At 36.6% G+C, this 25,446-nt stretch overlaps 3 protein-coding genes across 4 annotated transcripts; 2 read left to right on the top strand and 1 right to left on the bottom strand.

The window, feature by feature from the left end:
• Positions 1 to 1,482: 1,482 nt before the first annotated feature.
• Positions 1,483 to 5,688, top strand: LOC145640305 (NADH dehydrogenase [ubiquinone] flavoprotein 1, mitochondrial-like). The gene is made up of 3 exons (XM_081691606.1): positions 1,483 to 1,653; positions 3,314 to 4,812; positions 5,402 to 5,688. Exons 1-2 carry the CDS (start codon positions 1,651 to 1,653, stop codon positions 4,796 to 4,798), a joined length of 1,488 nt encoding a protein of 495 aa, XP_081547732.1. The 5' UTR covers positions 1,483 to 1,650; the 3' UTR covers positions 4,799 to 4,812; positions 5,402 to 5,688.
• Positions 5,689 to 7,367: 1,679 nt separating this feature from the next.
• Positions 7,368 to 11,355, top strand: LOC145633426 (uncharacterized). The gene is made up of 8 exons (XM_081685531.1): positions 7,368 to 8,106; positions 8,354 to 9,051; positions 9,229 to 9,481; positions 9,605 to 9,823; positions 9,930 to 10,100; positions 10,211 to 10,390; positions 10,739 to 10,852; positions 10,957 to 11,355. Exons 1-8 carry the CDS (start codon positions 7,444 to 7,446, stop codon positions 11,275 to 11,277), a joined length of 2,619 nt encoding a protein of 872 aa, XP_081541657.1. The 5' UTR covers positions 7,368 to 7,443; the 3' UTR covers positions 11,278 to 11,355.
• Positions 11,356 to 12,159: 804 nt separating this feature from the next.
• LOC145633211 (uncharacterized) lies at positions 12,160 to 14,695 on the bottom strand. 2 transcript variants are annotated; one of them, XM_081685524.1, is made up of 7 exons: positions 14,499 to 14,695; positions 14,150 to 14,246; positions 13,774 to 13,803; positions 13,407 to 13,508; positions 13,130 to 13,237; positions 12,634 to 12,688; positions 12,160 to 12,492 (listed from the first exon to the last, which is right to left on the bottom strand). In XM_081685524.1, the coding sequence occupies exons 2-7, from the start codon at positions 14,239 to 14,241 to the stop codon at positions 12,448 to 12,450; spliced, it is 432 nt and encodes a 143-aa protein (XP_081541650.1). In that variant the 5' UTR covers positions 14,242 to 14,246; positions 14,499 to 14,695; the 3' UTR covers positions 12,160 to 12,447. The 2 variants fall into 2 exon arrangements, with proteins under 2 accessions (XP_081541650.1, XP_081541631.1); XM_081685505.1 differs by having other exon boundaries at positions 14,150 to 14,254; positions 14,499 to 14,689.
• Between the last annotated feature and the right edge of the window lie 10,751 nt (positions 14,696 to 25,446).

Raw genomic sequence — 25,446 nt, 5'->3', positions numbered from 1 at the left:
CGAGTACTTATAAAAAGTGGTATACCACATATGAATTTAATTAAGAACGTAACACTATTTAATATAAAATGAAATACATAGCTATATATTATTTTATCCTTTTATTACCATTCCTTAACAAAATTTTGGTTAAATTTTCAGTGTGGCATAAAATTTACACAAGTCCACTCTAATGCATTGCCCTAAGATAGCCATCCATGATCACCTCTACACAAAGTTTATTATACACGTATATAATGTGTAAATGATTTAAGGTCAGCTAAAATGAATTGTTATAAAGAAGTAATAAAGATACATTCCGCAAAATGAAAAAGGGATATCACAAGAATAACGGTTGAAAAAGTTTGTAAAAAGGTGTGTAAAGTGAGAAAAAGTAAAGGCATTCAAGTTAAATTAAGAGAGTTTTAAAAGAAAACTAAGGAGTTGTTTGGTTGACAACATAAAATGAGGGAGGTGGAAATTTATGGGATTTGAGAAATTGTGGAGTTATTTTGTTGACACAAAAAAGCAAAAATGAGGGAAGTGAAAATTCATGGGAATTTCAACTTCCTACAAGACAAGGGAAGTAAATTACCTAGCCCCCTCTAGGTCAATCAAAATTCATGGGATTTCTAATTCCCACATTGCCAACCAAACAAATTTAGGAAATTCCTAGGAATTTCACAAGGAAAATAACTTCCCATAAAATGCAATTTCCTATGGGAATTTAATTCCCACGTCAACCAAACAAAGCCTTCAGAATAAAAGTTAAGAAATTTTGAAGCTATGGTAAAAATGTGTGAGTAAAAAACATAATGACAAAATCAATAAATTTGTAAATAAAATAAACAAAGTATATATATAATCATGAAATGTTCTCCCTCTACAGTCTACACTACTCTAGTTAACACCATATCTTCCTCATCTCCCAAAACACTCATATCACTCTCAATCACCCTTAGTCTCTTCTATGTTTTTCCTTGGTCTTCCCCCTACCCCCGCGATTCTAACACTTTGCAATTCCTCAAGCCTTCTTATCAGAGCCTCAATCGGTCTCCTTCTTACGTAGCCGAATCATCTTAAGCGATTCTCTCGTATCTTGTACTCAATTAATGTAATCCCTACTTTTTTCTGACTCATCTCATTCCTCAACTGACTCTTTCTTGTATGACTACACATCCATCGCAGTATAAGCATCTCACATTTCTGATGTAACACTTTACTTCATATAAAAAAAAAATCACGAATCACGAACCGAATACCCGAGTGTATAATGAAAATTGCCGATTGACAATTGCAAACATATACCCAAAGGCTAGAGGTATAAATTTTTATGGGCACAATATCCAGCCCATCAACAAAAAGACCAAATAATAAACCCAAATCCAAAATTAAGGTGAGCCCATAAAATACAAAGCAACGTGGACCATTCGATCATCACATCATAATACACCGCCATTAATCACAGCCGTCAAAATCACTCAACATCGTCGTAAACAAAAAACGACTCTCCCAATTCCACGTTTCATAAAGCATACCCTCTCACACCAGATCATTTTCTTCTTCTTTCTTTCTCTCTCCTCTTTAAACTCTTATTATTCGAAGAACGCACAGTCAAATCTGCTGAATCGCAAATTCACCCACAATTCAAGCTTTCATCTTGCTGCTAATATGGTACGCTTTATTGTCATTTGAATTTCTTAAAGTTGTTTCTTTTCAATTATTTCTTGCGCATTTTTATTTGTATTTTTTGATGGGGTTTTCCCCATCAATTTCCAGTTTTTGTTTGTTTGGTTTTGTATTGATTAATGGTGTGATTTGGGTTTTCTGAGGTTAATTTTGGTTGCATTTAGATCTTATATAAGATTAATTTTAGTGGGTTTTTTATGTATTTGCTTTGAAATGCGTTGTTTTTTCTTATTATAATGTTGGTTTTGTTCGATTTAGGTATTTTTTGGGGTTTTATGGATGATGGGCAGTAGCCGCATTTTTTAGGGATTAAATGGATGATTAGTTGATTTGAGCTTGTTTGATCATAATTTAAATATTGGGTTTTGGATACCATGAACTATTGCTGCATTTTTCGCGATTATATGGGTTACAAAATATCAATGAATTTGAGCTGGTTTAATCAATATAGTTAGGTTAACCTTTCAGTGTTAGAAAAATGGTTAATTGCTCGAGGTGAAAATGATGTTGTGCCTTCCTAATTAGGAAGAAAGATGACATTACTTGGCTATTCTGTTCTTCATCTATCTGGGAACTTTGTCATTTTTTCCCATGTTACTTTGGTATCAGAAGTGTATTGAAATATAGATCATTAAAGCACGAGAAGGTTGGAAATATAATTTGCAGTATTTGGATTGAAATGAATGAATCATGAAATTTCAGGAATCATGATAGTTGTCCACAAAATTGTGGCACCTCATTGTTTGATTCAAGGGAACTTCTAGGGTCATTTACTACCTCTATATTATTATTATGCGCAACAAATGAGCTTGCACGGACTCCTAGACAAAATTTGTGTGTAAGTGTTGAATGGAGAGAGAAAGATAATGATGCATGTGTTGCACATAATGTGTAGCAACCATTTTTTATAAATGTTGCACATAATATGAAACAGAGGTAGTATATTGTTTATAAAGGTAAGGAAAATAATCATTAGGAAGTCCTCCTCACGAGGGGAATTCCTAATGTAAGGGTCATTTATAATGTGGTAGGTGATTAAAGTATGTTTTTGAGCTACTTTATAGATCTTGCAAAATGGATTGTTATTGAATTTATCTTTGGACAATGATTTGGACAATGATGTTAATAAGTAGTACTTTGAAAATGCATAATACAAGAATGTTACTTTGTTAGCCTTAAGGTTTTGCGATCACACTATAGTATTTAGACGGTGATCCTTCTGTAGAGTTGATAGCACACATCTAACAAATACTAAGATGCAAGAATTGAGCTTAGTAGAGTGGATTGCTGGTTGAAGATTTTCTTATCCACCTTACACATTGACGAAAGGATTGTTTATTTAATCAAGAGAATGAGCCTATAGTGATTTCATTAATGGAAATGAAAAGGAGTGTTGTGTAATTTGGCTTGAAAGATAATATCTAGGTCATGAAGATGACCATCTGTTTCGTTTTCTAGCTATAAGAAGTTAAAGCTCTATAAAAATGTTTGTTCTTGGTTTATGAAATTGGATCAAGTTGCTTCATGATCATAGCAGTATTTTTGTAATTAAAGTAGTTTGAGGTTCATTCTTAATGCCGTGATTTCTAAATGATAAGCAGCTTCCATGACCCTTTCATCTGACCTTAAACATACTTTTTCACAGGCACCCCTGAGGGGCATTCTTAATCTTCAAAGAATAGGGCAAATTCAGCGCCACTGTGACAGCTGGGGAGTTGGCTATAGCAGATTGTTCAACACCCAGGCTGCTTCAACATCCAGTACCCCTCAGCCTCCTCCCCCTCCTCCTCCTCCAGAGAAAACTCATTTTGGTGGCCTGAAAGATGAGGATCGTATTTTCACTAATTTATATGGGCTGCATGACCCCTTTCTTAAAGGTGCTATGAAACGTGGTGACTGGCATAGAACAAAGGACTTAGTTGTGAAGGGTTCTGACTGGATAGTCAATGAAATGAAAAAGTCTGGTCTCCGTGGACGTGGTGGTGCTGGATTTCCATCAGGTCTCAAGTGGTCGTTCATGCCAAAAGCATCTGATGGTCGTCCCTCGTACCTTGTTGTCAATGCAGATGAAAGTGAACCTGGAACCTGCAAGGACAGAGAAATTATGAGGCATGATCCTCACAAGTTACTTGAGGGTTGCCTAATTGCGGGGGTAGGAATGAGGGCCAGTGCCGCTTACATATATATAAGAGGTGAGTATGTTAACGAACGTTTGAATCTGCAGAAGGCGAGGAAAGAAGCCTATGAATCTGGGCTTTTGGGCAAGAATGCATGTGGATCTGGCTATGACTTTGATGTTTATATTCATTATGGTGCTGGTGCCTATATTTGTGGTGAAGAGACTGCACTTTTGGAGAGTCTTGAAGGGAAGCAAGGAAAACCGAGATTGAAGCCTCCTTTCCCTGCTAATGCTGGACTCTATGGATGTCCTACAACCGTCACAAATGTGGAGACAGTTGCTGTATCCCCCACCATTCTAAGGCGCGGCCCTGAATGGTTTGCTAGTTTTGGCAGGAAGAACAATTCAGGGACTAAGCTATTCTGCATTTCGGGTCATGTCAACAAGCCTTGCACAGTTGAAGAGGAAATGAGCATCCCCTTGAAAGAACTGATTGAGAGGCACTGTGGTGGAGTGAGAGGTGGATGGGACAATTTACTTGCAGTGATTCCCGGGGGTTCTTCGGTCCCCTTGCTTCCTAAACACTTGTGTGATGATGTGCTGATGGATTTTGACGCTCTTAAGGCTGTTCAATCTGGTTTGGGGACTGCTGCTGTAATTGTGATGGATAAATCTACTGATGTTGTTGACGCAATAGCAAGGCTATCATATTTTTACAAGCACGAGAGTTGTGGTCAATGTACTCCATGCAGAGAAGGAACAGGGTGGCTATGGATGATTATGGAGAGGTTGAAAGTAGGAAATGCAAAGTTGGAGGAGATTGATATGCTTCAAGAGTTAACAAAGCAGATCGAGGGGCATACCATTTGTGCTTTAGGTGATGCTGCTGCATGGCCTGTACAGGGTCTTATTAGGCATTTCCGGCCAGAGCTAGAGAGAAGGATCAAAGATCATGCAGCCAGGGAGTTGCTCGAGGTTGAAAAAAGAGGTCTGCTTGAGGCTGCTGCTTAGATTATCTTATGCAGGTTTGAGCCTTCTCTTTGCTGGTCATTTTTTCATGCATGCAGATAATGACGAAATTCATTATTCTGAGAGGGCTATTTTCTATAGTTTCTACACAGTATTAAACCATATCTTTTAAAATGTGGGCAGTGGGCTCTGTTTCAATGTTTTCTATATGCAAGGATTTCAGTTAAAAAAAAAATTTCCTTTTCATGTGCAATGTTGTTATTCCCCTACCTAATTTGTATTTCAATGCATCTTTTTGTATGGGTTTAAAGCATAAGCCTTTCTAAAAGAAGGGACATATGCCTCGAGCTTCTCTTCTAGTCTTTCCTTTGTACTTCTATATGGTAAAGGTTGAGAGGAAAGAGTCCATGTCACCCCTTTAAAACACGGAAAACAATTTCCCACATAACGATACGAAAACGGGAAGAAAAAAAAATCTCTCCTATATGATACCAAGTGTCACATCCATTAAAAAAAAATAAAAAATAAAAGGTGTCACATTATTTCTGTCCAGCTAAACAGTGCTGGTTTCAGGAGTTGTTTGCTTGAAATGCTTCAGCTGTGGTTTTCATATTGGTTGACATTGTTCTGTCACATTTGATACAGGAGACCTTCAATTCTTGGATAATTGTTGAAATAAGAGATTGTAAGGGATTGCCCTCTAAGTATAATCCAGGAGGTAGCTCAAGTACATGTATGTCCCAGTAATTTGTTTCGTTTTGAAGATGTATCAACAACATGGCTGTATTCGTTTTATCGCAATAACTCCATACTTTTTGAATGTGTCTGGACGGACACAAAAATTTTATATTGTTCATGTTGTTTTCTGGTGTAAGGCAATGCAAAACATTTCTTAAGACCATGCTTTTAGAATCCTTGTTTTTCATAGCGTATCAGATCAATCTTAATTTTTTTTCGCAGCTGGTGTCAAAGTTTTGCGGAAAACCTTCGAGGAGAAATTAGAATACTTAAATTTGTAGCTTTTTATTGGATGTTTCAAGTCTTTAAACTGTAATATGATCCTGAGACAGAATTCCCTCGGCCACTAGTTTTGATGTTGTGATCCCTTGGATTCTGGTGATTGCATGTGCATTGGCTCATCAAAGGGTGTAACCGGGATAGATGCATAGCTCTATACCTGTTCCCGAATACAGTGAAATTTAACAGATTCCCCGAATGCAAGAAAATTCACTGCAGGATATTAGAAATATGCAGGAAGATACCCTGTAAATATTTTTTCTCATCAATCCCGATTCCCTAACACTCTCAAGTAAAAATTCTTCCAAAGTAAACATAACAGCCGCGATTTCTCCTTCCCGCCCCACCTTGCCATTCAAATTCTTCCTAAGTAAACATAACAGCCGCGATTGCTCCTTCCCGCCCCACCTTGCCATTCAAATTCTTGCACACAGATAGTGCCAGATTTCTTCTACTATGACTGCCAATATAGTCCTTCTTACTCAGATTTTCTTACAGATTATTTGTTTGGGAAAAAAAATAAATATCTTTCTTACAGTTTTAATTTTTTATTTTTACCATCAATCTCAAATCTTCTACCGCTTCAGCTTCTGACCACATAAACTAAAAACAGACTATTTAGATCATATATACTGACTCAATGTTTTATGGAATTATCAAAGAAGACTCATTTTATGGCTGGCCCTCAGTTTCTGAATTCTGATGAAAAATTGATACAGACAGACAGAAATCCAAGTAATTGAGTGAAGTCATTGTCTCATCAGTCTTATTTATTGTCCATACCCAACAAGAATGTAAATGACCTAACTTTGGCAGGATTTCAATTACAAAAGGTGCCACACCCTCAGTTTCTATTTAATTCTCTATGTATATCATTGTACATTTCTCCATTTGTTTAAATTAATCTGGAGTCCTACTTAATCCATCGTGCGTATATCTTTAAATGATGTCCCGGGAACCGTTTCTCTAAAATGTTACTTCCAGTGTCCTGATATAGTTTTAAATGATATCTGGGAAACCGGTTTTCTAAAATGTTACTTCCAAGTATCCTGATATAGTTACTAAGCATACTTTTGACTTTTAACCCGTATTTTAACCATTTTTTTGTGTTATTTTGTATATGGATAGATGTTACTAAATGTGTATTATAAAAATATAATTTTTTTAACTACCTCCATTTCGATGTTGTATTATGTAACTACAAACAATAACAGGACTATAACACATGTTGTTTAGCAAAAACATGGCCAAGTATGTCGGAATTGAAATAAGTTGAATCTAACAAAAGTTTTTGTTTTTAAACTAAAGAATAAGTAGTTAATTAACGTAATCTGAAGAAAGAAAAGTAACTTTGTATAATATAAAGTTTGACCATAGTATAGATTCCAAGGCCATTAAATTAAATTAAAACTATACAATAACAATATTTTATGTTTTAAGATGAAATAGTTGAGGGATACGTGCACTGAAGTCTGTTTCACAGATGAGACATGGGAAGGCTCAATAATTTCCGCTGATACCGGCATTTTTCATTTTATAAATATCATTTAGTCTTTTAAACATAAAAAATTTCTTAGAATTTTCAATCCAAATTTCCAACTTTTGTTCATTTTTTGATTTTTAGCTACATTGGTTATTTCTTCATTTGTTGTTCTTGTAAAATCATAGTAATGTTGTTAGGAAAGAAGAAGAAGAAGGGAAATTGTTTTCAAGTCGACTATATTGTAAGTGTACTCGAGATCAAGCCTTGGCCGCCCTCAGTTGCATTATGTTCTGTACAAACTGTGTTAATCCAATGGGAAAATGGTGAGCAAAATTCCGGGTTTTTACCTCCTGGTGTGCCTTCCCTTAATGGTTTCGAAGATGGGAAAATCGAGTTCAACGAGTTCTTTAAACTCCCGGTCACATTAACGAGCAAAGACAGTTATAACAATCATAATCATGGTTTTCAGAAGAATAACTTGGAGTTTCACTTGTATGAGCCAAAAAAGGATAAAGCTGTAAAAGGTCAACTTTTAGGTACTGCTGTTATTAACCTTGCAGAATTTGGAATCATCAGAGATGTTCAGGCAATGACAGCGCCAATCGTTATTACTAAAAAGGTTTCGAAAGGTGCTAATGCTCTACCTCTCCTCTATGTTCAGATTCAGCCTTTTGACAATGAAGGGATTGAGTCTGTGTTACGAATGATGAGCGAGCAAGGTGATGATAATGAATCTGAGCCTGCTTCTGTTACTGATGATGACGGATATGCATCTGCTATTTCTAGGACTTCGAGTTTTCGTGCAGGGAATTCTGCTTTTCAGATGGATGAAATGCTTAACTTTGTCAATGTAAGTATTTTGCAGCTTCTTTTTTGTAGTCTTATTTCATCTGTTATACTGCTTAAGAAGTATATTGTATGTAGCATTGTGTTTTCAAGTTCTAGAATGATGTATATGTTTATTTTGCCTTAGTATAAATGTATAATGATTCTATGTTGTTTTATGCTGTAATGAGAGCCATATTTCTAGTATATCCTGATTAGCAGGAAAGAAAATGTAACTTAAATTTATGAGTTTGAACCTTGAAATTTTGTAGGTGGGTCTGAATTCGGAGCTAGGGGGTGCTGCAGAGGTACCTGAAAATGATGAAGGAAGGACAAGGAGTTCGACAGAGAAAAAGGAACACACGCATAGTGGAGAAGATGATTGGGCCTATGGAAGGAGGAGCTTAGAAAGCAATACTAATGTGTTTGGCAAATTCTCAGAAGTGGCTACAACAAGAAAACAGACCTCAAGAAGTATTAGCACTCTAAAATTTGGGAAAAAGGGGCTTGATCTGCAAGGTTTTGGTGATAAATTGAAGCACTTAAAATCTGTCAGACTTCCGACTGATTCTCCAAGGTCCAATGGTCCTCCTATTCCTTTGCATTTATTTGACAGGGAAAAGGAAGAGAGTTCTGTAAAAGAGGTGCAAGTTGATACCAAAAGTCAGGGAAAAGGTGACAAGAAAGAAAAGAAGAATGTAAAATCTGATAATAAACCTGAACTCGAGTCTAAAATTAAGATGCTCGAGGAAGAGTTAAGAGAAGCTGCTGCACTTGAGATTGGACTGTATTCAGTGATAGCCGAGCATCTGAACTCTAAAAGGAAGGTCCATGCACCGGCTAGAAGACTTGCAAGGTTTTATCGTCATGTCTGCAGAATGGAATCACAAACTAACAGAGCAAGTTCTGCTAGAACAATAGTATCAGGAGTTGTTATGGTTTCTAAGGCTTGTGGAAATGATGTTACAAGGTATGAACTACACCGAGAAATAAAACCATGTATTACCATTCCTCAAATTTCAAGTTGTTGTACATTTCTTTGTTACAATTTTTGTGGTTGAATTTGCATGACTTTCCCTGATAAAAACTGATTTTTACTGATTTGAACTGGAATGACCTTGTGTTGGAATGCTTTGCTGATGTACAGGCTGACTTTTTGGTTATCAAACACGATAATACTAAGATCTATGGTGAGCCAAGTAACTGAAGATCTCCCTTCTCTCCCTGAACCAATTCGCGCTGATACTAAATCTGGAAGAAAGAAGTCAGAGAAAAAATCTTCCTCAAATGACTCAATAGATAGCTTGGGTGATTGGGAAGATCCACATACATTCATCATGGCATTAGAGAAGGTCGAAGCTTGGATCTTCTTTCGCATTGTTGAGGGCATATGGTGGCAGGTTTTGCCTATATCCTTTCAGTACAACTTGTGCCATTGATATTCTTCTTATATTGTTGTAGCACTTGTAGGTTAAATGTCAATATTAAGTACTTATTTTTCTAAATTTTGTGTACTTCCACAGAGTTTTATCCCGCATATGCAGCCAGCAAAAAAGAAGAAAAAGGGAAAGAGGCTGACCTCAAGGAAAACTCAGAGATGGAAATTTGGTTTAGGGGATCAAGAACAAGGAACTTTTTCAATAGAGCTCTGGAAGAAAGCTTTTCATGATGCTTGTGAGCGGCTTTGCCCCATTCGAGCTGGAGGTCATGATTGTGGTTGCTTGCCAATGTTGTCAAAAATGGTACTTATCTTTGTTTCCACTGATTTTTCAGTTATATCACAACCATTTACACTAGCATGTCATCTATCAGAACTGTGGTGATATTTACTTTTGTTTTGCTTTCTAGGTAATGGAGCATTTGGTGGATAGGCTAGATGTAGCGATGTTTAATGCCATTCTTCGTGATTCAGAAGAGATGCCAACAGATCCAATGTCAGACCCCATCACTGAACTTAAAGTCCTTCCCATCCCTGCAGGGAAATCAAGTTTTGGTGCTGGTGCTCAACTGAAAAATGCTGTTAGTAACTTACAGTAGTATCTGACCCTCTTGTAGTTTCTGTTCCAAATGTTTATGGAGTGATTGAATGATATGGACTTTGTTGCTTGGTTTCTTAAACTTGTAACCAGGTTGGAAGCTGGTCGAAATGGCTCAGTGATTATTTTGGTCTTGAAGATGATCACCCATCAAAGGATCAAAATGAATCCAATGAAGAAGATGCCGTCAAGGCTTTCCATCTCCTTAACGCATTGGGTGATCTTATGAGGCTTCCCCTTGGAATGCTTGCTGATGCCACCACAAGGAAGGAGGTGAGTAAAACTGGCATTGGAAAGAAAAATTCACACTCTGTAATAACCAAATACCTATTTCACTAATTAGATGATTTTGCAAAATTAGGGCGTCTGTTACAGACTGTTAGCTAAGGGCTTGCAGCTTGCTCAAATACAGAAACTGACAGTAATAATGCACATGCCCTAAACTAATGATGTTTCTAGGGGTCATAAGTTCATAACATATAGCTAAATGCGACGCCCTTCTAATATATTAGATATTAGCCATTTATTTCCTCCTGTATTGGTAGAACAGAACATAAACCTGTAAGTTTGTAGTCACCACTGAAATTCTTTGTTCTGATATTTTGGGTTACAACTTTTAAGGTATGCCCAATGTTTGGCGGAACTCTTCTCAAAAGGGTCTTCACCAATTTTGAACCGGATGATTTCTCACCGGATCCCATTTCAGTGGAAGTTCTTGAGGCTTTTGTATCTGAGGTTAGTCCCTTGCTTCTTCTAATCTTCTATGTAACATATTTCTTTGCTGAACTGTAAGCTTTTCTCCACTATTTTCTTGGCTGAATTATTCTTTTTCTACTCAGGATCCTCATGAGACTACAAATGATTATATTATAAGCTTTCCTTGTGCTGCAAAACCAGTAGTATACTCACCTCTTCCAGCTGCATTGTTCTCGAGTTTGTTAGGAGAAGCTCAGAAGAGAAGCGGGTCATCATTACTAAGAAAAGCACATAACAGTGATGATGAGCTGGATAAGCTGAGTGTACCTCTAGCTTTGATCAATGTTCAGAACATTTGCATTGAATCTGCCTCGTCGAAACCTAACTGGATGCCCAAGGGGAAATGTGGCAGGGATGTCGTCAGGTATAAACTCTTGCAAGAAGCATGGAGAAATGGCTCCTGATATTAACTATCATGCTGACCTGTGGCGAGAGGAACCGTGAAAACATTCTCCTTTTTCAATCTAATTTAGACATTTGTTTCATGGATGCAACTACTCTTGTAAAGTTGAATCAAAATGCAGATTTTCTAACAGCTAATCTGCACGATTTTAAAGTGTTCATCTACCCAAAAAAAAAAAAAAAAAAAAGTTGATCCAGGGTTACAACTACTTCCAATGTCTAATTATTATACTTTTTTCTCTGTGTCGTTCCAATTTTATCGAGATGTCTCCGAAGAGACTAATGATTATACTTTCTTGAAAATACCCAAAACCATGTATCCCAATGAAAATCACTCCCACGTATCAAAAATTTGGGTATAAATAAGGAATTATGGCATTTTATCATCGAAAAAGGAGGGCAGATTTGGAATTCACATAGATAGGATTTTCTTACCCCACGGATCAACTAGGAATTCTGACAAATTATTTATGAGAGAATAGCTTGAATTGTATTGATGATCTTGGCTAATATTTATAGCCTACATAAGATAACCTACACAATATAAACTCTATCATATAAACTTCCATAAATCTATCTTAGAATATCACTAAGATATATTATTATCCTAAATATAATATCATAAGATATATATGGAAAATATATCACAATAATATATTTTCCTATATTCCTAACAAATTCCCTATTGCTCAGTGTCAACCAGATAATTGGCCCAAATTTTAAATTCTACGTTGTATGTAATGCTTTTTCATTTTTTCTAAGTAACTACTGTCAACAAAGGACCTTAATTCTAGAAGATAACATACCTTGAGTTGGTTTCATAAATTTGATAGGATATGAAAACTCAACTCTGGCATATTAATTATAAGGAATTTATAAAACACTTTGTGAAGAAGACATTTTTTTTTCATTGAATCTACAGAAAAATGTATATGGTGCTTTTTCTAACAAGCAAACTAATATCACAAAACCTAAATTAGCAGACATAATGTCAGTTTGTCATTCGCTCTGATCTTTACATTTCTATCACTTTAGAGATTTGATAAGTTCCAATAATTAATCCTGACTCTGATATAAAGAAGCTCACTCCAGACTGAAAGTAGATCATCCATAATGCTATATGTCCAGGACTTCAGGAGAGATTCCTCAAAATAACCACTACAAAAAAGGTATTACTCCACTGGAATCTGAAGCAACTCTCGTATCCCTTCACAAACCTGCATGAATTAGTTGAGAGCCACTGTCAATTGCACATTGTTCAACTATTCATTTCAAGATCTTTTGAAAAGTGAACCATCCTACCATAGCTACTCAAGCTTAAGAAGCAACGACAAAAATGGTTCAAGAAATATGCATACCAGCTTAATCTGAGCTTTGATTGATGCTATCATGCGAGTATATTCCTCTATTTGCCTACAAATGGAGCAAACACGAAAGTTAAATGTGATAGTCATAGTGGACAATGTTATCAGAATGGTTATAGAATAAACAGCACATTTTTGTTCCAGGGGTTGCTCATATTCAACCCACTTTATCCCTGCCTCTAACAGAAGCCTTTTTCAATGCATTTAGGTAATGATGATGCTATTGTTAATGTTTAACATGACATCATAAGCAATTGAAGCATCTTGACAAGGAACATTTGTAGTTGTTGAGAGCAAAAAAAAGTACCTAAGCCACCAATAATTGTGACCACAGCCAGCCAACAATGTATGGCAAAACCCTATAACTGCTACCTTACATATATCCACCAAAAGCATTTTCATATTGACCATTATTGTCTACAACAAAGTCTTCAGACAAGAAAGAAAAGATTGTACTAAAATAGATTATAAAAAGAAAAGATTATTTTACTTGGCTAGCCGTTCCTCCCTCGCTGCGATGTAATTTAAGGCTTCAGACCAGGTGAATTCAACATGGAATCCCAATCCAACATCTACAAATATGCGGCGTGTGTCAGGGCTGCAAGCACATATCCACAAACATTATTAAAAATTAATAATAAAAATGGTATTAATAATAATATAGCTTTATATATAATTAAGTGCTTAGGATGAACAACGGCCAGGAAAGAGACAAAGGAGCAGGACTTGCTCATAAGATATGACAGAAAGGCAGGTCAAGCTCTTACACTTCCGCTTGCATGTACACTTCAGATCCAAGATTAACTAATGTCTTGAGGCTGCTTACACTATTCTTTTCCAAATTCTGTATGTTCCTCTTCAAATCTGAGCTATTGTTCAAACAAATAAAGGGCAACAAATACTTAAAGTTGATGGAACAAGCACGATCAAAATAATTGAGATGACTATGAGAGATATGTACATTTTCACAGGCTTTTCTCTTCCAAAAACATTATTGAACTATGCATAACAATCAATGACTCACAAAATCAAAGGTAAAAGCTTTACTCGATACTTACAAATTTACACTAGAAACGGTCAAGAACATAAACTATAATGGTAAGACAAACATGTAAGTTGAATGCAAAAGGATACAATATCTTCTGTCGTTCAAAAATCTTGTCCCTGCAAGCAGATACACGAACACGTTGGCACACCATAATAAAGGAAATAATGTTGGTTCTCAAGTTTCTAATTCTCTCATTGAATCATAAACATTCAACAACGCCAAACTCGATATCATAATAAATTTTCCATAGCTTAGCAATCAAATTAGTATACACCCATCAAATTTTTACATTTGATTTCAACCATTTGAAGCTCCCCTACTTTTCCTATTTGAATCTTCCAATTTTCAGATAGTGGGAACATAATTTTGAAATTAACACTTAAAGGGCTAGTTCTTTCCTATCATAAGCATCTAATTACAGCTCAAAATATCGAAAGACATAAATTCAACAAAAGGGGTTACCTTTCAGCAATGGCCTTAACAAGATCAGGCTTCAACCGACGATCAACAAATTCCTCAAATTTTGTCACCTTTGCTTCTCTGTACTTATCCATTACAACTGCAACACTAAAAACAATTAAACAGCAAAACCCCAATTAAGAAATGATTAATAGAATCAGAAGTAATTAGAATTAAACAATTTTCAAGTTCTAAGAGGCATTTTAACAAACAGTTGGCAGGCAGTAGAAATTTTGAACTGTTTCACAGATTAGGGATTGCAGAAGAATGAGATATTTGTGTCAAAATTAAAAGAAAATAATCCAACACTAAAAAAATAATCAATGTCCAAAATTTCAGAGTAGGAGATAACCGGAGTGGTGGAGTTTTCCGTCGGCGTTGGATCGTCGCACTAGGAGGGTAGGAATAACGGATTAACGGGTATCAAGTTTGTTGTTATAATAACTGGAAAAAAATTTGTAGTAGAATAATATGCGAAAGTGCTAGACTTTTTACCGATCGCTAGGAGAGAGAGTGTTTAATTGGAGGGAAAAGGTGTGAAATTAGCCAAAGTGGGGTGTAATTAGGAAAAGAAGGGTTATGTGCGTGGCACATGTTGTAAAAGACGTGGTCAACGCCGGAGAATTGTGAGTCAATGTCGGAAAGTGGGTTTTGGCTTTCTTGAACAACAAATTTTTTTTAAAAGTTTTCTTTGGCCAAAAAAATTTTAAAAGGTTTTTTTCTAACAAAAAGGTCACTTTAAAAGATTTTTCTTGGCAAATTTTCTTAGAAAAATTTACCGAGAATAACACGGCCTTTAAGTGGTTTTTCAAAAATAAAATAATTTTTGAATTATTTCAAAATGAAATGACTATTAACCCAAATCTGTCAATTATGGAACGTGACATGTTGGTAACCTGTTTAATAGGTCACATATGACACGTGTTACAACTCTAAAGGGTTAATTTGTGTTTGATTTGTTTAGGTAGGGTTTTAGAGATAACAAATTGTATATCTCAATTTTAGGGTCAATGAGGGTATATATACGAGTAAACAAAATAAATAAATAAATAAATATCTTTTTTTACACTCCATACCACACAAACAGCCTTAGCTTGCTGCGCACACACCCCCGTGCGAAATATAGCTCGGCCTTGCCGCAACTTTGTGTGCAACGATCGTTCACTCACTTGTGAGCATAGCTCGGCCTTGTCGCAACTTTGTGTGCAACTGAGCTATCGCTCACTCGCTTGCGAGATAGTGAGCTATAGGTCGGCCTTGTCACAACTTTGATTTGTGTGCAACTGAGCTATCGCTCACTCGCTTGCGAGCTATAGCTCGGCCTTATTGCAACTTTGTGTGCAACTGAATCACTCACTCACTTGCAAGCTATAGCTCGGCCTTGCCGCAACTTTGTGTGCAACTGAGCTATTGCATGCTCACCCGCGAGCTATAGCTCGGCCTTGTTCTCGTGTACTGTCACCGAGAGAACGATAGCGCTCTAGGTAGCTCGGTAATAACTTCTTCCGATTTGCATTACTATTGTCATAACTCCAACAACGTCTACAATGTTTGTCCCTCTTACAGCTTTCTCTATAACAAAAAAAAAAAAAAAAAAAAAAAAAAAAAAAAAAAAAAAAAAAAAAGAAGAAAGAAGTGCAACACTTTATTGAACGCCTTTCATATTATATTGAAACACATTTTTTTTATATGAATAATCAATAGTTGTTGAACAATATTACACCTAAGAAGCCAATAACATGTATGACATATATATGGTACGATTGCACTAAGTTAATAAGCTTATACAACAAATATAAATACTACAATGATAATTAAAAAATGCATATCTAACACTTGTTCATAGTACAATGATATTCAAAGAAACAACCAAGAACATCGAACCAAACCAAGGCACACGTACAAAATGGTTGATCAATTAGACGACCATCAATTAATTAAGCCAAGTAACACAGTAACAGTCATCAGTACGTGGTGCAGATTGTTAGTCATGTTCCCATGTATAACATGACTCAAATGTGATGAACATTTTTTAGCTGACTTTCCACATACTTCAGACATTATTTATCATATGATCAACCCCTCATAAAACACCAAGTACACACACCAACACTCACTGATACACAAATGAAGCACCCTACCATCAGCATCAGGCAGTACGCACGAGTCTCAGCTTCTCTTTTCGCCGTAGCAGCAGCAGCAGCAACAGCAGCAACAGCCATATCCTCGGCTTTTCTTTTCCTTGCAGCAACAACCAATGCAGCCTTAGTTTCTCTTTTCGTGACAGCAGCAGCAGCAGCCTCCTCAGCCTCAGCCTCAGCCTCAACCTCAACCTCGGATTTGTTAATACATGTTCGACAAAGATTTGGCACATTATTTGCCATTAATTGTGCTTTCACTTGGCCTTGTCTTCCTCTGTAGTACATTGCAGTATCTTTGTGATTCCAATCCTCTTTTATAAGTTCTGCTACTACATTTTTTAGTACAATTTTGCAGAATTTCCAGCAGATTTTACGTTTTGTGCTTTCTTTCACTAAAGAACCTGAATTTATTACAGCTCCACAACCTTGGCAACATATGAAATGGCCCATGGTACAATTATAGCCCGCGAATGTAGTTGAGCTTTGAGCGTAGCTAAGCAAGCTAACTGCCACTATCTATGTCCAAAAACAAACAGTTATCATATTAGTACTTCGGATACTAGCTAGTAATGTGACAACTAAATTAAAAAAAAAAAAAAATTAAATATTGATGTAAATTTGTTGGCCATAGAGGTATAGAACAACCTATGTTCCTTAGACTACTAGGCCGCCTGTGATTAATGATAAGCATGAGAGATTTGCAACAATGTAACATAGTTTCATAATTATTTTGTTTGTGAATTGTGAGATCATAATTAATCTTAAATTTTGTAAGGCCATAAAGCCATAAACTAACATAAGGTTAATCCAGCGCGTTTTCTGTGTGGCTAGTCGTACCGTGTAATCAGATGACACACATCAAACACTGACCGAGTAACCCCTAACTGAGTAACCTCTAATTTAACTGATCGAGTAACACTTAACCAAGTAACCTCTGATAAAGTAACCCAGCCGCAGTTACGTATGTAACTTTGTATCATTACTCAAATAGAATATAAAATGATGTGAAACAAATCAAAAGGGAGCATAACAATAACATAATCCATAATAGTATAAAACATCATGAAAAAGAATAGTTCTGTTAGATCCGTTACTAATCTTAGGTGGAGTTGTTACCAACAACATAATATAACTACAATAATCTTTATTTTAAATTACTTGTATGTACTTTATGATCAATACTTTTTACGTACTAGTGACAAATCCAATATATGTGGCATACTGAGCTGGAACACAAAACTACTTAGGATGTATATCTTATTAGAAAAAAGAGTTAAAATGCAACAATTATTCCTACAATTAGTAAACTGTAGAATGTGTTATATACACCAAGGGTCATTTGCTCATTTAATCAACAATTTGCTTATTTATTAATAATTATTTGCTCATTTGTTGATTAAATGAGCAAATGTCCTCGAGTATACGATACATCCGGCTGTACAAAACAAACTCTCAGTAAACTATGAAATAATAAATTATAAGTACGGTATATGATGCTAGAAAATTAATATCATTTATTTTGTTCCAAAGGATTTGACATAATTATATTAATAATTTGTTTTGTTTGCATAGACTCAACATGTTTTTATTAAAAAAAAAAACACTTTGCATGTGATTAATTTTTGGTTATGAAGAGGATTGCTATTGGATGGTGGTGGAATGGTGGGTTAATAGTGGTAGGACATGGTCGATGTGGTGAACAACCGGATATGGTGGTTTAGCTAGAGGAAGAAGAGAAGAAAAATTGAAGTCACTTGTCACTCTCATGGGAGTTATGGCTAAAAAAAAGCATAATCAATTATCGAAATCCGGTCAAAGGTCCTGTCAGATTGATCAACGACAAAATAATAACTTGACGTCCCAATTAAGTGCCATTTCTTTTTAAGGTTCTATCTCATTAAAATGTTAAAATAAAAGGTCATTTCTGAAAAAATTTCATAGCTACTAGTCATGTCATATCTATTTGTTTCAATTTGACATATTAGAATTATTCCAAATAAAACTTAATGTAAAGACAACTTTTTTGAGGCGAAACAATTTGAAATAAATAGTATATTTATAGATTTGGTTATTAATAGTTCGGAATAGAGAGAGCACATCATATACTATAACAAAGTAAATGAGAAAGATATAGATCATCATACCTGGATAAATAAAAGTGAATGATGTTTGTCAAGAAAATAATTAAGAGGTTTACTGAAATATACTTTGGTGATTACCACTAATAATAAAGAGCCTTTAAGTATTTCTTAATTACTCTATCTTTTTTGGCAAATATGGCTTACAAAAACATGAAGTGAAAGTTCATACATCAATCCCTTATATACTACTCGTACTATACACTCACTTATCTCACTCTACCTATATTATTATATGTACTTCACTAGTCCGTACGTAATTGAACTCAAGCTCATGCATGCATGCACCACGCTTAATTATTAATATAATGGTTCAATATAGTAAGACAATATTAGCATTAATTAAATCATTACCCATACAATTATTGGATGAGAATTTAATTAGTATATATTAGTGATGTATGTCCAATTATTTTGAGACAACATAAAGAGAAACCAATTCCATGGATTACTCTTCACCTCTAAATCATTATAATCCTACTAACTTTGTATCAAAATAATAGTTACACTTGTAAGGTAGTTATTTTGATTGTTTTAAATATAGTGTTTATAGCTTACACTCTATCCTTTTTCGTATTAAGATATGAAGCTTATTTCGGAGTATTAATTAATTACACATCTTGGCTTGGTCTACTGCTTCGTTCTATTTTTAATTCCCATATATCTCACTTTTAATTTCCAATTATTTAAAAAGTTTAGAATAAAAAAAAAGTTGAGAATATTAATTCAATATAACTGCCTATGGCCATATTCGGCAAAATATAGTTGTAGTGGTAGTTGTTAGTTACTTCAATTCGTATGATATTAGTTGTTAGCTATGAGAGTAATTGTTAGTTGTCAACAAGTTGTTAGCTGTGATGACAAATAATTAAGCTAAGTATAAATGCTTGTTATAGTAGCGACTGACTAGTTGTTACCTTCAAATATGAAAAAAAAAAACACAACAATTAACCTAGCTTCCATCGCTAAATTACCAAACACACAATTTTTTTTATTAAGTACTGATTTGACTTGGTTAAACCACTTAAAGCTACTGCCGAACACGCCTTATGTTTAGTTCACTTAATCTCATAACCTTATTACATATTTTTTATCAAATAAATGTAAAAAAATAAGTTCATATTATTTCATATAAAAAAATAATAAGATAAGATTAGACTTTATCATTTTATTTGCATTTTTTAATCGCTTTAAAAATATTATTAAAAATTTTTTTTAAAAAATATTTAGAAAATATACATTAATATACTACGTACCTTCAATTTTTTTTAGTTGCAACTTTGGGGTATTATTTGTGAGATATAAAATATTCCAAAATTGCAACTAATTAATATAAATCGAATAAGACCTCATTTGAAATATTTTATGCTTATATATTTGCATATAAATATTGTCAAAGTTTAGTCAAATTAAAAAAAATAAAAATAAAAATAAAAAAGTCCGTATTAAAATGAGATTAGAAAATATAAGTCCAATCAGATCACATAAACAATAATAAAGTGAACTAAACATAGCCAAAAGCCGGATTATTATATTCATAGGTAACATAGTTTAAGGGGCAGATTTATAAAGCGTCGTATAGAAACACAAGGAGACACTATATTTTATGCACCCAATTACTTACTGCTGGACGATGAAGCGGCATATTGACAAACAATGGGCTGCGCAAAAACACCCCACTTCTATATATTAAACCAAATTGCGTGACGAAATCGGAAAGTTTCTCCATTCTTCAAAACCAGATGATATGATTTTGTTCTTGATTTGCCTTAAATAATTATATAGAGATACGAACAAATGTAGTACGAAGTAGTGCTTTAATTAATTAAACAACTACAAACGAAAACATATGTTCCAATCTATCATATGACAACTTGTCAAGGGAATAATTATAGTGGTAAAGTTGGTAAATTTAGCTTACGTTGCTACTTAATGACAAATTTTAGTATTCAATTTAAGCCTTAGATTTTAAAAAGTGTGCCACGGCTCAAAACGGCAAAAGCACAATATGTAGAGGCACAAATTGTACGACATGGCATGTTATTGTATGCTTTTTTTTTTTTTTTTTTTTTTTTTGGTGAAGCCGAGGGAGATAAACCTTACAACTAGAAAAGAAAAGAGCAGGAAACAAAAAATAAAGAAAACAAGAAATAAAACAAAACAGAGCTAATAAGCTATCCTAAGCTTCATCCCTTCGAGGGATGCTTCTTGGGATTGCTCTTCCACCCAAGTCCTCCAATAAAACAGCCCGAAGGTCCCCTGGGACCGCCTCGAAGATCATCAGTTTCTGGTCGAGAGACACACCGAAGTTGGCTAGCCAATCAGCCACCCTATTCGACTCTCTATAGCAATGTCCAACAGAAACTTCCCACCCCTCTCTAGAAATTAAAGCCTTACATTTTCTGATGATATGAATGTAAGGAGAGTTGGCTGGAGTCTCCTCCACAAACAAGCGAACTACAACTTCCGAATCAACTCTAACTTGGACTCTCCTGTGTCCTCCATTCCATGAGATTGCCAAACCTCTCATGACAGCCAACAGTTCAGCCCGAGTACAGGTGCACTTTCCACAATTCATTGCAAAGATTTCATGAACCTCACCATATTGATCACGAATTACTCCCCCTGCCCCAGCTGGACCTGGATTTCCATTCGCTGCACCGTCAGTGTTAAGGCAAACCCAGCCATGGGGTGGGGTGTTCCACCTAATTAGCACCTCTTCCCTCTTCCTCTTGCCACTCCTTCTAGCGTCTTGTTTGTCATATGCTATTCTTATGTCTCCCACTCGAGCTAAAATGAAGCAACCTTGGTCAATGGGAATAGAGGGATTGCTTTCAAAACATCTCGTGTTTCTCCACTTCCATAACCACCAGCACGTTACCGCAAACACCAGGGGCCAGCCCTCTTTCTGCTTAGGATCAGAGTGTTGCAGATTAGCTATCAACCAATCTGGGAACGACATTTGAAATTCCAGCGCATTGACATCAACATCCATCTTCCTCCATACCGCTCTTGCAGCAGGACAGTCCCTCACTATATGCTCAGAATTCTCTTCCACATACCCACATACCAAACATCGAGGATCATCAGTCAATTGCCTTAAGAATCTTGCTGCATTCGTCATCAATTTGTTCTGATATGCAAGCCAGAGAAAGAAGCTGATTCTTTGAGGGGTTCGCATATTCCAAATAGTTTTCCAATGACTCTCATTCGAGTTCTGCACTTGATTCACATTCCTTATAATTTTCATTGCTGATCGCATTGTGAATTTACCATTAGGAGAACCATTCCAATATATCGAATCAACAGCCTCCTCATCTTCAATTAATTCATAAGCTTGAATCAATTTCAGAATATCAGCAGGTAAGAAGTCCGCAAATCTTTCGAATTTCCAGCCCCTATTTGAGTCCCATAGATCATTTACTGTGCTATGCAGTAATTCGCCTTGAGGCTCCAACAGAGAGTGCTCCAATAATGGTTCCTTGACAGCCCAAGGTTGTAGCCAGAACCGAGTGTTTTTTCCATTACCCACAGCCACACTCACCCCTTTCTTCAAGATATCAATATTCTCAATTATGCCACGCCACACATTCGAACAATCAGCCTTTTGCTTGAACATTTCCACATCACAGCGAGGGTCGCAATATTTGTGTCTTAGCACCCTAGACCACAAAGCTTGGGGTTCGGTCAACACCCTCCATCCCAATTTTGACATGAAAGCCGCATTAGCTTGTCTCATAGATCGAAAACCAAGGCCTCCCTCAAGCTTCGGTTTTGCAATCTTCTCCCAAGCAACAAGATGTACACGTTTCTTCTCATCCGTGCTACCCCAAACAAAATTTCGAGTCTTTCTGTCGATCTCATCACAAATCCCCTTAGGCACCTTGGTTGTCTGCATCGTATACATTGGAATAGCTGAAAGAGATGTCTGAGCTAGCACAGTACGCCCCGCAAGAGAAAGAGTTTTCGTCTGCCAACCACCCAATTTCTTGTTTACACGATCAACTAGAAATTGGTAGCTTGCCTTAGTAACTCTCCCATTAATGGTAGGGACCCCCAAATATGTACCAAAATCCTCCGTGCTTTCCATCCCTAGCACTTCACACACACCATCTCGAACATTAAAATTGGTGTTTGGTGAAAAATACACACGAGATTTTTCAACACTAAATTTACTTCCCGAGGCCAAGCAAAATTTATCCAAACATTCTTTCATAAGTCTAGCTTGTTCAACCGATGCTTCTCCAAACAAAATGAGATCATCCGCGAAAGCAAGATTGGTGATAGGGGGCCCTCCTCTACTTGCCCTGGCCGGCATCCAAGTACCAAGTCTAACCTCTCTATTAATCAAATGTGCAAGGCGTTCCATGCATATGACATACAAATAAGGTGATAAGGGATCCCCTTGGCGGATACCTCTCGAGGGAGTAAAAGCTTCCATAGGTTCCCCATTCCATAAAATATTAAGCTTGGCCGAACTTACACACATCATCACAAGGTCAATCATCATTTGAGGGATTCGAAGCTCCATAAGAGACTCCCGAATAAATGACCATCTAAGACGGTCATAAGCCTTCTCAAAATCTATTTTTATTGCCATATAACCAACTCGACCTTGCTTTCTTCTCATCGAATGTAGCATTTCTTGAACAATAATTATATTATCAGTAATTTGTCTCTTAGGCACAAAGCTACATTGAGTCGGAGAGATGAGAGTAGGCAGTAAAGGTTTCAGTCTATTGACAATAACCTTCGTAACAAGCTTGTAAGTTATGTTGCATAATCCAATCGGCCTAAAATGATTTGGGCGTTGAGGAACCTCCATTTTTGGAATTAGGACAAGGAAAGCATCATTAAAACCCTTCGGAAAATATTTTCCTTCAAGAATATCCTTCACCGTACGGATCAGGCTAGGAGCAACTACTGGCCAAAATCGCTGGTAAAAGATGGGCTGAAAACCGTCAGGCCTTGGGGCCTTATAAGGGTCCATACTCTGTAAGGCTTCCAAAATCTCATAATCCGCATATGGCCTACTAGCTGTTTCCCATACAGATTCCTCAACAACTGGGAAATAATCACGCAGCAAGCCCACTTGATATCCATGATTGGGCTCTTTAGTAAATAGCCCGCTCCAATATTCCAGCACCATACTTCGAATTAAATCAGTTTCCACAACCCAATTGTTCGCACTATCCATCAGAGTTTCGATCCAATTATGCTTTCTTCTGATTATAGTCGATAAGTGGAAATATCTCGTGTTTCTATCCCCATCACAGATTGCCGAAGCTCGTGATTTTTGAAACCATAACATCTCCTCTTCATCAAGTACTTGTTGCATCTCTTTTTTCAACTTATCTTCCAACTTGATCAAGTACCTTGGTCCACCTTTAGCAAGACTCTTTTGAATTCCCTCTAGTCTAGCCATAAGTTCATATTTTTTCCTAAAAATGTTATGAAAAACATTTTTATTCCACTTAGTCAATTCTCCAGCAAATTTCTTCAAGAAGGGAATAAGAGGTTCATCATTCTTCCACTTTTCTATTACAAAGTGTTCGAACTTCTCATGCCTAAACCACGCTGCTTGAAACCTAAAAGGTTTAAGGGCAGTCGGGATAGGCGCAAATCCAGTATTACTAATGATAATAGGGCAATGATCTGAGGCAAATTTGGGTAAATTTCGAACTGAACCTTCTGGGAACTTCAATATCCAATCTTCATTCGCAAGACCACGATCCAATCTAGCCGATTTAAAGGTCTCTTCTGATAGACCCCTAAACCACGTATGACTTGGGCCCGAGCAACCCAAATCAATCAAGCCCATGGAGTTGATCCAATCAGAAAATTCCTTGTTTCTTCTATGCATATCTGAATTCCCTGTACTACTCATCTTCGCCATATTAGTGGTATCATTGAAATCACCACCCAACAACCAAGGTCCAGAGTAGGAATTTTTTATATTTTCCAGTTCTTTCCACAAGTCTTTTCTCAGCGAGGAATCCAGACTAGCATAGATCGCAGAGAACAACCAAGGAGTTTCCCCTCTCTTCACAATTTCAACTGTTACATGTTGAGAATTATTGTCTAAAATCGTGACGGAAACAATATCCTCCCTCCAAAACAACCAAATACCTCCACTAAACCCTTGAGCCTCTACTCTAAATTGACCAGAAAAGCCAATACGATCACAGACTTTTTGAGCTTGATCCCCACTCAAGTGGGTTTCAACTAAGGCCATCACCGTAGGATTATTGATTCTAACTAGTTCCTTGATAGCAGCTAGTTTATTGCCCGCACCTTGCACATTCCAAATCATAATCTTAATCGACATATTAAACTGGGGAAAGTTTGGGTATCGGCCATACACCCTCAAGGGGATATTAGGCAGAAGAGTTAAGAACGCCTCCATCAGCGCCCTTAACAGTCCCTTGATTTCCATCGGAATATCGACGGTTGCTAACATCGCTGGCGGGTTGTGTTGGGGTGGGAGATATGAATTCACTTCCAGTAGAGCCTTGTTCGCCAAAGGATGAATCTTGGTCAAAGTCGGACCGTCCATTGGGTAATCGATAAACGCTGTATACTCCGGGGGGGGCGCATACTTCCAGGGTGATTGGGATCTGATATGTCTATTTTATATAGTATTTTACCCCCGTCCCTTGGTCGTAATTAGTAGTGTTTTTGGATCTTTAGAGCCACTTTTATTACTAATCGGTGTTTTCCAGTGTTTTCGTAGTTTTGGTTGAGTTTTGCAGGGAATTGCACCTTTGGAGCATTTTCCCGGGATTTTTATGAAGCAACTACGAGCATTGGAGGAACACGACCACTTTTGGAGCCCAAGGCCGGCTAGAGCCATCGAGCCGGTGACTAAGGGCTCGGTGATTTGGATCACGAGGCATTTGGACCATGTATTCGAGACCCGAGAGGAAATATGGATAGGGCCGAGAAATCTAGCCCAATCGAAGTCCAAGCCTCGAAGGAGAAGACCAGGCCCGATCGGGCAAGCATAGACCCGATCGGGCGG

Source organism: Chenopodium album, chromosome 1 (genome assembly GCF_948465745.1).
Source record: "Chenopodium album chromosome 1, dcCheAlbu1.1, whole genome shotgun sequence".
NCBI lineage: Eukaryota > Viridiplantae > Streptophyta > Magnoliopsida > Caryophyllales > Amaranthaceae > Chenopodium > Chenopodium album.
Note: the sequence above shows the minus strand (reverse complement) of the source record. Positions and strands in the feature narration are given on the sequence as shown.

What these genes read in the sequence shown, in the direction of transcription:
- LOC145633211 (XM_081685524.1), bottom strand. Translation starts at nt 14,241, where the DNA reads ATGGATAAGTACAGAGAAGCAAAGGTGACAAAATTTGAGGAATTTGTT. An exon ending in TTTGAACGACAGAAGATATT is followed by an intron (nt 13,509 to 13,773) that starts GTATCCTTTTGC and finishes TTTGAACAATAG; the next exon opens with CTCAGATTTGAAGAGGAACA. An exon ending in TCAAAGCTCAGATTAAGCTG is followed by an intron (nt 12,493 to 12,633) that starts GTATGCATATTT and finishes TAATTCATGCAG; the next exon opens with GTTTGTGAAGGGATACGAGA.
- LOC145633426 (XM_081685531.1), top strand. Translation starts at nt 7,444, where the DNA reads ATGTTGTTAGGAAAGAAGAAGAAGAAGGGAAATTGTTTTCAAGTCGAC. An exon ending in GTGCTCAACTGAAAAATGCT is followed by an intron (nt 10,101 to 10,210) that starts GTTAGTAACTTA and finishes ACTTGTAACCAG; the next exon opens with GTTGGAAGCTGGTCGAAATG. An exon ending in TTGAGGCTTTTGTATCTGAG is followed by an intron (nt 10,853 to 10,956) that starts GTTAGTCCCTTG and finishes TTTTCTACTCAG; the next exon opens with GATCCTCATGAGACTACAAA.